General features: G+C 37.9%; 1 protein-coding gene across 1 annotated transcript in view; it reads right to left on the minus strand.

The window, feature by feature from the left end:
* LOC101435857 (phospholipid-transporting ATPase ABCA3-like) overlaps window positions 1–13,967 on the minus strand; it is a 198,874-nt gene extending 184,907 nt beyond the window's left edge. The window contains exons 1-3 of the mRNA XM_071211469.1: window positions 13,604–13,967; window positions 9,298–9,479; window positions 7,072–7,203 (exon numbers count right to left, since the gene is read on the minus strand). Coding sequence (XP_071067570.1) covers window positions 7,072–7,203; window positions 9,298–9,479; window positions 13,604–13,967 — 678 coding nt within the window. The remainder of the gene's footprint in view (window positions 1–7,071; window positions 7,204–9,297; window positions 9,480–13,603) is intronic.
* Between the last annotated feature and the right edge of the window lie 251 nt (window positions 13,968–14,218).

Below are 14,218 nucleotides of genomic sequence, written 5' to 3' on the forward strand. Positions count from 1 at the left end.
GTTTCTGGGCCATTGCTAGTCCTACCTGGATTGGGTTGTTTCAATTTTCCATTGACTTTCATTGCAAGGTATGGCAGAACTAAGAGACATCCTAAGGGATCTCCTGTATTCCAGGCAAGCTCTTCTTTACTTCTGTTGTGTAGTAGCAGTCCTAGTTCCCCTTGACAATCAAGATTAATCACCCCAGTCAGCAGAGTAATTCCCTTCTTTGCCTACTGATTCAGAGGCATAAGTGGCCCAAAGTGACTTAACTTCTAGTTCAATGGAATTGTTGTGTCTCTTGGGGAAGAACTCATTCTTTTCAAACTAAGACCTGTAGACCAGCAGAGTTTAAAGTCATGGGGACAGGAAGCAGAAGTTTTACTAGTGGATCATTAGGGGTAATAGTGAGTAGTCCCATTAACGTTCTACCCCTTGATACCTGGGCTCATGAATTCTGTCTATGGGAGAAAGAGCACCAGAGAGTGGATGCTGATTTAGAGCATACCCAGCCTCCTGAAGAACACTGCCCCAGCCCTGAAAGGTAATCCCACTATCAATCCTGCTGCTTCAGGATGATGGGGAACATGTTAAGACCAGTCAATTAAATTAGCATTTACTCATTTCTGCACTTCATTTGCAGTGAAGTGGGATCCTTGATGAGAATGAACATGTGCAGAATACCAGGATGGTGGATAAGACATTCTCTAAGTCCACTGGAAGGTAGTTTTCACAGAAGTATTGTGTGCAGAGAAGGCAAATCTGTATCAAAAGTATGTATCCATTCCAGTAAGAATAAAATGCTGTCCCTTCCATGATGGAAATGGCCCAGGATAATTAACTTGCCACGAGGTAGCAGGTTCATCACTTTGGGGGAAAATGCCATATCAGGGATGGAGTGTTGGTCTCTGCTGCTAGAAGACTATATATTCAGCAATGGCTGTAGCCAGGTTGGCCTTGGTTAGTGAAAGTCTATGTTGCTTGGCCCAGGTATAACCTCCATCCCTACCTCCATGGCCACTTTGTTCATGAACCCTTTCAGCAATGACAGTAGTGGCTGGGGAAAGAGGTCAACTGGTATACTTATTAAAATCCTCCTCTCCGAAATTCTGATGACAAATACTTCCATATCTTTTGCCCATTCAGAAAATTCTATCCACATTCTTCCCCCACAGATCTCTTTGTGACCAATTCTCCAATCATGTTCCTTCCATATCTCTGACCATCCAGCCAAACCATTGTCCACAGCCCATGAATAGTAAATAGATGCTCTTCTAGCCATTTCTCCTTTCAAGCAAAGTGAAAAGCCAGGTACATTGCTTGAATTTCTGCCCATTTGGAGGGTTTCCCTTCACGACTGTCCTTGGGGGATGTCTCAGCAAAGGGCTCTAGTGCTTTCATATGCTATCTGAAAATCTGTATATCAAACAGAACCATTTGCAAACCAGGCCTGAGTTTCCTCTTCCTCAAATGGCCATGATGAATGCCCCAAGAAACCATAGCTGTGGACTTGAAAACAGAAGATGTGTCCAAAGTGGGGGCCATGTTCACTTGGGCCACTTCCTCTTGTAACTTACTTGTGCTTTCTGCACCTGTTTGAGCCCTGTGTCTTATATACTACTTCGATTTTAGGATGGAGTGCTCCTGTGCATGCCCAATTTTATGGCTTTGTGGCTCAGACATCACCCAGTTCATGATCGATAACTCAGGTCTCATGGTAACTTGGTAGCCCATGCTTAAGCATTCAGTTTCTACTAAGGTCCGGTAGCAGGCCAAAAGCTGTTTCTTAAAAGAGGAGTTATCTGCAGAGGATGGTTGGGCTTTGCTCCAAAATCTTAAAGGCCTACACTGCAATTCTCCTATAGCAGGCTACCAGAGACTCAAAACAGTAGCTCTAATTGTCACTGAAACTGCCAGCATTATTGGATCTGTTGGATCTTATGATCCAAGTAGCAAAGCAGCTTACACAGCAACCTGGAACTGTGGCAGAGCCTTCTCTTGTTCCAGTTCCCAATCAAAACTAGTAGCTTTTTGGGTCACTCAGTAAATGGGCTATAGTAGTACAGGCAAGTGAGGAATATGTTGCATCCAAAATCCAAAGAGGCCAACTTGGGTGTTGTGCCTCTTTTTGGTTATAGGAGAGGCCAGATGCAATAGCTTATTCTTCACCTTAAAAGGAATATTTCAACATGTCCCATACCACTTGGACATTTAGAAATTTCACTGAGGTGGAAGGCCCTTGAATTTTTGTTGGATTTATCCCTCACTCTCTGACATGCAAATGGATTCCCAATAAATCTAGAGTAGTTGTTATTTCTTGCTCACTAGGTCCAATTAGTGTAATGGCATCAGTATAATAGACCAGTGTGGCATCCTGTGAAAGGGAAAGGAGATAAAGGCCCCTGCAGACTAGATTATGACTCAGGGCTGAAGAGTTATTTTACCTCTGAGATAGGAGAGTGAAGGTGTACTGCTGGCCTTGCCAGCTGAAAATAAACTGATTTTGAGGGTCTTCACTAAGAGGTATTCAGAAAAAAAGCATTTGCTAGATCAACAGCTGCATACCACTTGCCAGGTGATGTGAGGAGTTTCTCAAGCGATGATGCCATATCTGGAACAGCAGCTGCATTTGGAGTCAAACTCTTGGTTACAATAATCCACTGTCACCCTCCAAGATCCATCGGTTTTCTGCATAGGCCAAATAGAGTTGAATAGGGATGTGGTGGGAATCACCACCCCTGCATCCTTCAAGGCCTTGATGGTGGTACTAATCTCTGCAATCCATCCAGAAATGTTATTTTGCTTTTGATTAATAATTTTACTTGATAGAGGCAGTTCCAGTGGCTTCCACTTGTCCTTTCCTATCATAATAGCCCACAGTTCACAAGTCAAGGAACCAATTTGGGATTCTATCTGTTGCTGAGTATGTCTATTCTGGAACTGGGAAAATAACAACAGTATGGGCTCAGCAATGCACTGTAGAACAGTGAGATAAAACTCATTGGTCATCTGACCTCTGTAAGCTCCTATTCTGACTGGTAGGCCACAATGACTTTGAGTTTCCTAGAATTAATGTCATTTCTGAGCCAATGTTTCATAATCCCTAAAGTTTCTGATCATTTCCTTTTTCCCAATGCACAGTTGCCCTGGTAAAAGGCCATAGGTGTTTTTGGGGAAGGCTGGGAAGAATTTTTGGCAGTGTAGCAGGGTCCTTCCCCAAGGGGATCCAGACTTCCCTTCATTCCATGGGTTCTGGGTTTTTTAACTTTTTCAAGTCTGGGAATTGATTAAGGGGTCATGACTCTGATTTTGTAATTCAAGTTAGACTTTTGTTCACTTGATCTAGGACCCTTCTGATTATACAGATTAAGGAAGAATTTAGTAGATTGCCATGTATTCTACTTCTAGGTACTCCATGATCAAGTAGAAAATATCATTTGTCTCTGTAAGTGAGATATTCTGATTATTGCTTTGTTTCTAATGTCTATTATAGTAGCCATGCCTGCTTTGTCTTTGTTGATTAAGTGCCATCACTTGGATTCTGCCAATCTGGAATATGATCATCTTCATTGTGTTTAAGGATCCAAGTTCAGTGGCAGCAGTTGTCACAGTAATATCTGACCTATAGAGAAGAGCAACCACAGAGCTCTTTATGGATGATGGAGTTAGTCTCACAGATTTATTCCTCATAGGCCAGACAAAAGTGTGTTCTCTGGAAATTTCTGGGGTCAGTGAGGAGGCATTTCAACTTCAGGTAATATAGTTCACATTTTGGTCCATGCATCAGTCAACTACCTGAACAAATTTTAGAGCCCTTTCTAACCTCTTGACCTACAACATTTCATCAGAATCTCTGCTTAGTGAGCCCATATCAGTAAATTCAACCTGATTCAACTTTATGTTCCTTCTACTATTGCCCCATAACCTTAATACCCAGTCCCACACATATTCCCCTGATTTCTCTATATATAAATTTGAAAAATTATGCAGTGATTTTGTGTTTTCTCTTTTTCTTAATATATCCTTAGGAGTTAACTATTTTATTGATCTTTTCAAAGAGTCAACTTATGACTACATTGATTTTTCTCTATTTTATATATACATTCTACTTCTTAGATTTCTTATTTTTCCTTTATATTGCCTTCCTTCTTTCTTTGGATTTAATTTGCTCTCTTCTCTTGGATTTTTGAAATGAAAATTTAGAATAATGATCGAGAATTTTCTAATATTTGCATTTATAAATACATTTTCATCTAAAACACTACATTAGGGGAAGCGAGCTTGGCCCAATGGATAGGGTGTCCACCTACCACATGGGAGGACCGCGGTTCAAACCCTGGGGCCTCCTTGACCCGTGTGGAGCTGGCCCATGTTCAGTGCTGATGAGCGTAAAGAGTGCCGTGTCACCAGGGGTGTCCCCCCTGCATAGGGAAGCCCCACATGCAAGGAGTGCACCCTGTAAGGAGAGCCGCCCAGCACGAAAGAAAGTGCAGACTTCCCAAGAATAGTGCTACACACACGGAGAGCTAACACAACATGATGACGCAACAAAAACAAGACACAGATTCTGGGTGCCGCTGATAAGGTTAGAAGCGGTCACAAAAGAATACACAGTAAATGGACACAGAGAGCAGACAACTGGGTGGGGGGGGGCGAAGGGGAAGGGGAGAGAAATAAATAAAAATATAAATCTAAAAAAATAAAACACTGCATTGTTGAAACTCATGAGATTTTATGTGCTATATTTTCATTTCATTCACTTTAAAACTATTCTCTAACCTTCAAATAACTTCCTTTTTGACCAAAACTTTGGGGAGTTTCTAGTTGTTTTCCCATTATTCCTTCTTAGTTAAATTCCACTATAGACAGAGAAGATATTCTGCTTACTTTTCATTTATGGTGGGATGTGCTTCATGATTGGCATATGATTTCTTTTTGTAAATGTTCCACATACACTTGGGAAGACTATGCTTTCTGCATTTGTTGAATAAAATATGTCAATTAGGTCATATTGGCTAATCATGTTCAAATCTTCATATCCTTTCTGATTATTCTATGTCTCTGCTGATAGTCTCAATACCATCATTTTTGGTCATCTTTTGTTATATTTTCTTTAATATTTTAATCATAGTTTTTAAAAATATCTTTGTTAACCCTTGTGTTTTGATCATTTGCGGGTCTGCTTCTATTGTTTACTTTTACTCTTTGTTATTGGCATTACTTTGTACCTTTTCAAATATCTGGTAATTTTTTATCCAGGCCATACATTTTGTACAAAATAACCACAGAGGTGTCAGCCATTTCTTCCACTGATCACCCTTTCCTTGGTCAAATAGATAGTGGAAGGAGGTCATTACTTTCATACAATCAGGGATTCAGCAGGGTTAATGATGAGTTGCAGGTTTATAAAGACTCACTCCACCTCCAGTTCATTCCTGTTCCTCAGGAATACCTTGCATGTCTAAATCTCTTCATTCCACAAATACTGAAGAAGATTCAATTCTGTCCTTTGAAGTTTGGGACATAGTCATTTAGTCTTCTGCTCATTTCAGTGCCAAATCTGGCAAAATGTCTTGGAAGTGGGGTGCAATTGTGTGCTTGAGTCAGACTCTTTTTCTGTTGTAGAACTTTTGTCTTCTGAGTACCACAAGTTCACAGATATCATGCTGCCTTTTAGAATATTTGACCTCATTTCCAGCAGGCTACATGTAGCTCCATAAATCAGTAAATGTCCATAGGGAAACTGGCCACATATTTGGACCCCCTCAAGCGTCCAATCTGCCAGACTACCATGACCATCAAAAGCCTCAAGTTACTCCAGTAGAGTTATTATTGGGTGATCTGATGCCCAATCCATGGTTAGAATCAGCAAATGGCTCCAAGGAAGAAAATGATTGGTAATTTGTAAGTTCAGTATATAGAAGGGTTGCTCACTCTTGGCAATTGCAAATTATATAAGCCTCTTCATATCTATGGCTGTCTGATCTATATAATTTTTCCAGTTTTTTCTAGTTTTTGAAGTTTTAGAATTGGGCTGCTGTGACCTTCTCCATCCTATCTCCTCAAAAGCAATGATTTTATCTGCTTGTTCACAACCATATCCCCAGGAACACAGTAGATGCTCAAAAGTCATTGTTGAGTTTTTTGAATAAACACATAAAAAATAAATGGCACAAGGATTGCCCTTGGTACTGAATACTCATGAGTATAGTTTTCTAAGTCTGTGGGAAAAGTCTGGGAAAAGGTGAACTGCCCTACATATTAGAGGAAACTCTTAGGGATAATCTCCTAGAAAAATTAAAATCAGAGAGATAAGAAGAAATATGGGTGAACAGATCTGGGGAACGTTCATAACCCATATGCCCTTTGATATAACTCTGTCTAGCTCCAATCTATATTAAAGGTTACTAATATTCAGAAATTTGTTGATGTGAATGGATTTCTTGAGAAAATCAGCGGAAAGCCTGAGTTTGTGATCAAACTAGATTCAGCATGCATGTGCTGGAGGCATAGTAGATCACAAGAGCATAAACAACTCTTCTTTCACCCCAAATACATGCAAATTAGCAGAAACTGTGAAGAGATATTTGAATTACCACAAATTGTAGGATGAAGGGTTCAAGTAAAGCTGAAGTTGCTCCTTGAAGGACAAGAAAATTCCAGAAGACATATGGGTTACTTAAATAATACTTGCACACAGCTGAACCAGATAACCTGGAATATCCAAGTGTACCTCTATGCCAAACACATGGAAAAGAAGAGTAAATTCAAACAGCCTAATGCATAACTGGTAGAACAAATTAAATCACAATTATGAACAGAAATTAGAATTTACTTATCTAAACATCAAGGTTTCGAATAGTCTCTACCTCTTAAAATAAGAGTATTGTAGAAGATATCCTTATCATTTATAGAAAGTTAGATTGATTCTCTTCTGAAACAAGAGGAAGTACATGGATTTTTATGGTATTTTGCATAAGCTTCATTTTGACCTTTGTCAGAGAAAGTAAACATACTGATTACAACCTTTTATTAGTATTTTATGTGGATAGGGTTATAGTATGACAGGGTTACAGGAAAAATAAACAATACCTTGTACAAATGTTTGATCTGGATACCAGCCACCAAACCAACAGGTTCAGCTTCAAAATGATAACTTTTAAGTGTTGCATGGGGTTGTTTCACTTTGATCTGAGTGATTGGTTCCCCAAACCAGTAGGAGTCCTAAGAAGGAAAGGAACAAAAACACAATCATCATGATGGCATTGAAAAATGAAATGCTCTTAAGAATTAAGAACACTTGGCCTCACTTAACTTTTTTTATGAGATAGGTTGCATCAGAATCCTGAAACTAAATTTGGAAGCAAATTACCTACACTTTGAATTCCTACAGAATAAGCACAGAGCATGCTATTTAAAATGTCACTGCCCAAGAAGAGATACAAATGAAAGCACTTCAAAATGGCACTAGAAAAAAATTGTATCACTCTGAGCCATGTCTCTTTATTTGGACATGTGACCTATAGATCCCTGGAGGCCTCTAAGATCCTTTTAGTGGATCCATGAGGTCAAAATTATTTTCATAAAAATACTTAAAAATTCATTTTATGCCTTTTTCACTGTGTTGACATTTTTACTGATGACATAAAAGCATGGTAAATAAGACTATTGGTGCCTTAACATGAATCAAAGCAATAGCATCAAACTATACTAGCAGTCATTGCCTTTTTCACCATGAAATATTCACAGTAAAAAAAAAACCTGTTTCCCATAATATTGTCCTTTATGAACTAAAAACAATTAATTTAATATATCTCATCCCTTGAATACAAACTTTTAAAAATATTCTGTGTGATGTAACAGGAAGTATGCACAAAGCACTTCTGCTATGCACTGAAGTACAATGGAATGCCCTCATGAAAATTATTTGTTTCATTGAGTTATGAGCTGAACTAGTAGCATTTTTTTTTCATAGACTACCATATTTACTTGAAAGAATAGCAGACATAAAGAGTGAGGTTACTGACACTTGATTATCTAGAAGATATTTTAATGAAGATGAATGAAGAGATGTTGTCACTTCAAAGAAATGACAATATTTTTTACCAATAATAAAACTTGAACTTTCAAGCAAAAATCAGAGTTTTGAAAAACTTGTATCCACTGCTGTGTGACAGCTTCCTAAATCTTTAAAACTATTCTGATTGCATCAATGTTGATATTAACAAATGAAGAAATTTTTGACAATATGTAATGAAATATGTCAACACTGGGAAGGTATAAAAAACTCAGGGAACCAGTAATTTTCAAATGACCAGTATATGATGTTACAAAATTATGCGTGGTTAAAATTCCACTCATGTTATAAGATAGACCAATGTACATTATTAATACATTGTCAGATTTCAAACTCACTGTTAATAAACAATTATTAGTTACTTTTTGGTTAATTATCAAAGAATATCCACATTTATTGCAAAAGCTACTGAAATACTCCTCCCTTTCCCAACTATATATCTGTGCAAGACCAGATTTTCTTCATATATTTTATACAAAATAAAATAATGCAACATAACGACTCAGATCAAATGAGGAACCAGGTACGAGAATCTCATTGTCTTCTGTTAAGCAAATGAGAAAGACCTTTGCTAAAATGTGAAACATGCCACTCTTCTTATTAAATTTTTCTATTTTAGAAAATAGTTATTTTTCATTAAAAAAACAATTATTTCAACAGGTAATGGGTTTGTTGGCGATATTTTAAAATAAAGTTGATATTTTCTAAAATTTCTAACTTTTAATTACTAATATGGTAAATATTGATAGACATAACAAAAGCTCCTTGGGGAAATCAATAATTTTTAATAATTATTATTTTGTTTTTGAGACCAAAAAATTTTGGAATCATAGCTATGGACCCCAGAATCATAAGAGAGAGTACTGAAAAGGAAGAACAAGATGCTAATGCTCTCCACTTTGCTATCATTTTGATTCTAAATAATTTGGGCTAATAGTGGAAAGAAAGAAGATGGTGAGAGTCCATATATAGTACATAATGAATCCTCTCCTCACTATGATCTAAGGACTCCACCACATATTCATTCAAATGGTATTTTTTTCTACAGAAAGTCACTTGATTCTATTATATATGTTAGAAAATTAGCTCAAAACAGCTTCAGTTGCTAAAGAAAAAAAAACCTGTATTAATAAGGTTAGGGCACCATAGGGAAGAAGTTAAGAGTAATGATATTCACTCTTCTACATACTAAGAATATCAGGAACAGGGTTGCTTTCAGTAACAAAAGCATTAGAACTCACCTGTACAAAAAAATACCATGGCTTGGGCACACCATACTTCCCTGGAAAGACAGCATCTACATACCAGGCCACAAGGCCATACAAGAAAGCATCAAATAAAAACATTGCCAGAATATGGGCAAAAACAAAGCTATCATCTGGGGTCACTGGTACAAATGCGTTATTCCACTGAACACCAGTCTCTGAAATATAATAGGAGACAGTTACTTTAGGTGCCCACCTGTGACTAGGACAAAGTTACCCAGCTGTTTCATAATTAAACCATAATGAAACACTTATATTCTCTGGAGATGGATCTATTTGCTATTGCTTATACCTTTAGATTTTGGGTATTCATGAAGATAATGAAGTAAGTAATAAAAGTTAACTAAAAGTTAGCAGTGACCCAAACATAGATTAAAAATAACAAAAATTTTGTAAAATAATCCTTAAAACAGTAAGCAGACCTGTTTATTATCGTGTCCCTATCCCTCCATTCTCTCTCAAGTTAATTAATCTCCACTGAAATAATGAGCAGACATAATTTTCAATATATTTTCATCAACATCATAAAGTAGGGTTTAGTGCTGAATACAGGTATCGAGACTAGATGAATTTTTCTCTTATATTCAGAAATGTAGAAATGGTAGAAGAAAGTCATCAAATGCATATAAGTGACCTTTATTCCCCTCCTCTCCTATCTCAAACATAGGGTATCCCAAACAGACTTGCAGTGAAAATCTAAACTCAGAGAGCCAAGGTATGAAGAGTACACCCAGCCAATAATTGTTAGTCTGCTGATTTTGGCTCACCCGTGTTTCTATAGAATCAGAACATTAGAAGCCTACCAAAGGTCTAACGGCCTCATTGGTTCTGTTCGGGTACAAAGAGCTAAATGAAGTAAAAAAAGAATGGAAGTATAGAACTAGTTTGTGCCTAGCATAGACAGCCAAATAACCAGAGCACCAGTTATTCAGTGATTCTTTTCCTGGGGTTTATTTAGCATAATGACTCTGAATCTATCACCATCCCCTCTAAGGTGCTATATCACAGAGATTATAATTTCTTGATAAATATACTCCCCAAATTTGATTCTAGATAAGACTGTCCTCTGCAAAAGTTTTGGGTGGGAATCATAATCTGATAAAGGCAATACAATTTCTACTTGTCTAAAGTAGATCAATTCTCTTTTTATAGAGAACAAGTAAATAGCAAGAAACCACAAGATTTTGAAAATATTCTTAATACTTTTATTTTTTAACTTTTTTTTTTGAAAAATACTTAGATTACACAAAATGTTACACACACAAAATAAAAGGGATTCCCATATGCCCCACTCCCCACATCTCCCACCATTCCCCACATTAATAACTTCTCTCATTAGTGTGGTACATTCATTGCAATTGATGAACAGTTGAAGCATTGCTATTAAGCATGAGTTATAGTTTACATTACAGTTTACATGCTCTCTCACTTAGTTCTGTAGGTTATGGCAGGATACATAAGAGACTGTGTCTGTCATTACAATGTCATTCAGGACAATTCCAAGTCCCAAAAATGCCCCCATATCACACCTCTTTTTCCCTCTCCCTGCCTTCAACACCTCCAGTAGCCACTGTCTCCACATCAATGATATAATTTCTTCCTTTGCTAGAATCCCAGTAAGTCTATAATAGGATACCAGTAAGTCTACTCTAGTCCATATTTTATTCCCCAATCCTGAGGATTCTGGAATGGCAATGCCCACTCCACCTCTAATTGAGAGGAGGTCTCAATCTCATATGGATGAACGATGGGACTCTCATGCTTGCAGTTGTAGACTCTCTTAGTTCCTTGGTATGGTCATTGTCAATCTTCACCTCCTTGTTAGCTGTCCTGGGTGAGTCCAATGAACTGGAGAGTAGGTGCTGCAACTCCGCTGAGGCTCAGGACCCGGCTGGCACATGGACAGCCCAAAGATTCAGGTCTCTCAGATGTACACCTACCAATTCCAGCACCAAGGTTTCCCCTTGGGTTTTTTATCTCTTTGTCGTGTTCCCCCCAGATCGATGCCCTGAAGCCTCCTGCTCTGTGGGTTCCCAAAACAGCTCATTCAGGCAGGATCTTGCCCCTTCTCAGGCTTTTTTTGTGAGAGAGGTGGTGAGTGCCCACTTAAACTGATGCTGTCTTACCTCAATCCTCTCTTAATACTTTAAAAAAAGATGTAACTAGTTGTTATCATTTTCCTAAAGTCATTGTAAATTAGATGTTTCCTTTCATTTATTTCATAATTATTGTTTGTACTTTGGGAAACTATATTTATATGTTAATTGTTATACCAGTCATGTTACCATTTACCTGAATTTTCTAAGAGTAAGCATACTAACCTAGATTTGCTTACACAAATTGCAATATATAGAAATATCTGAAACATATTATAAGCAAGATTTATGGATATATTTCATGTAGTCAAAGCCATCAGTAAAAGCAATCTAATAAAAGCAAGCATTGTGTGGAGAAAGTTTAAAATAACTATCAAATTGAAAACCACTTTTGGAGGCAGTGAAAAACAAATTGAAAACAGAAAATCAAGAGTAAGGTAGAACAATAAAATATTTTTTTTCAGAGTTCATTCATCTTATTTAAAGGATTAAATGATAATTAAGACAATGTTACATTGAATACAGGTACAGAAACCCTTACGTATGATTTCCCTATTTAGCTTATGAGTTGGAGTGTAAGAGGAGGACTCTCCAATTGCATTATATTACCTACTAAAGACTTTGCTACATAGGTGACGTGTATTAGCCAAACAGGTGATGATGCAAAATATCAGAAATTGGTTGGTTTTATAAAGGGTATTTATTTGGGGTAGGAGCTTACAGATTCTGGGCCATAAAGCATAAGTTCTTCCCTCACCAAAGTCTATTTTCATGTATTGGAGGAAGATGACTACTGATGGCTGCAAGGGTTCAGGCTTCCTGAGTTCCTCCCTTACAGGGTCTTGCTTCCCTCTGGATTCAAGGCTCCATTCTTCCCAGGGTTTCCTTCTCTTTCCTGTGAGCTTACTTTCTGGGGCTCCAGCTTAAGACTTCAGCATCAAATTCCAACATCCAAACCCTCAACTCTGTCCTTTGCCATGCCCTTTATCTGGCAGTTACCATGCACCAAGGGATGGTGAATAAATGCCCTAATGATGTGACCCAATCAAAGCCCTAATCATAAATCAATCATGTCCAGGATGCCCAGGTACAGAGTAGATTAGAAATATAATCCAATAACTATTTTTGGAATTAAAACCATATCAAACTGCTTCACTACACCCTGTGAATTCCAAAAACACATTACAATGTTTGAAAAAACCTTAAATCAGTAGCAATGAAAGTACTAAATAATATTACAATCAATTTAAGGAAATACAGTTTTTCTTGGGACATACTCCTGTCTTCTATAGACCTCTGAAACTTACAAAACAATTTATCAGTTTCCATTTCACAGATGAACAAAGGATAAACATTTTTATTACAAAAAGGAGAAATTGGGAGGGAAACATGAATCACTGGTCCTCTATAGTTCAGTAAACCTACAGGGTATCCTGTAGTTAATTTCATTCTGAGAGTCACTCTTGAGGTAAAGATTTCTTCTCCTTGGGCCCTTATGGGGACCCACCATTGCTAGTGGCTTATCCAATGGCCACTTTCTTTGTTCCACACTCTTCAAGTAAATGGGTGTCAAACAAGCTCCAGACCTCTCCCTCCAAGAATTTTGGGGTTACTGCCACAGTGTACCAAAACTTTGGGTTACATTCTTAACCCCCCTAGTACAGTGATGGGAAGACAACATTCCCCCTAACATTTGGCATACAGGTTCAACCATCTCAGCTCATTAAGTTTACCACCTGGTCTTCCCTAAACTTTGGGGGACAGGTCCACTCCTCTCAGACATGTGGGGTGCTGACCTTAACTGCCTTAATCCTTGGGGACTGTGCTCCCCCCACTCTGTACCCTGGAGCAGCAAAACTCTCCCAAAATATTGGGTGGAACATCCACCCTCTTCAACTACTGGGGCAAACTCACCTTCTCTGTACACATGGGTGGGGTTCCTCTCTTGGCCGAAGGTGATGTCTTAATTCCAGATCTCAACTTCCATGGTTTTCCTCTTAAAGATGTTTCTCCTTCAATCTCTCCTTTCTATGTCCTTTATATTTGAGACTGACAGTGGTTTTGTTCATGCAGCTCTCTCAAAAGCATTGTTAGTTTAGCATGCAAAAAGCAAGGGTCCAAACCATCAGAGAGTAAGACTTTTCACCACTCTTTTGTAGATACCTGCATCTTCAATCTTGATTTACCAGTTCCAAGTTTAGTTAAGTAATGGGACACTTTCATCTTGATTTCCAGAGGCTGAGTATTTCCAGAATCAGTTTCTATGTACTTTGTTCCTGACAATTCAGTCCTCAGTATATCTCTCTCTTCTAGCATTTTGCTATAATCTTCATGGAGAAACCAAGCCACATTCTCTGCATTTCTTTTGGAAAGTTCTTCAGCTAAATTCCAAGGCTCAACATTTTCAAAGTCTGCATTCAATAAAACACCAGGAGTTATTCTTGCTAAGTTCTCTGCAATTTTAACATACAGATCACCTTTCTTTCCGTTTCCATTAATAGTTCCATCATTTACTTCTAATACATCATAAAGAGTTTCTTTAGCATCCATATTGTGGTCAACAGTCTCTTCAAAGCAGTATAGGTTTTTTCATCCAAGTATCACACAATTCTTCCAAAAAATACCCCTTACTCATTCATAAAAAGCATTCCATTATTCTGGTACTTGCCAAAACACTTCTCCACTCCTCGGTACCAAATTCTGTATTAGTCAGCCAAAGGTGTGCTGATGCAAAATAACGGAAATTGGTTGGTTTATAAAGGGTGCTTATTTGGGGTAGGAGCTTACGCATACCAGACCAT

The sequence above is a fragment of the Dasypus novemcinctus genome, chromosome 23 (genome assembly GCF_030445035.2).
Source record: "Dasypus novemcinctus isolate mDasNov1 chromosome 23, mDasNov1.1.hap2, whole genome shotgun sequence".
NCBI classification, from domain to species: domain Eukaryota; kingdom Metazoa; phylum Chordata; class Mammalia; order Cingulata; family Dasypodidae; genus Dasypus; species Dasypus novemcinctus.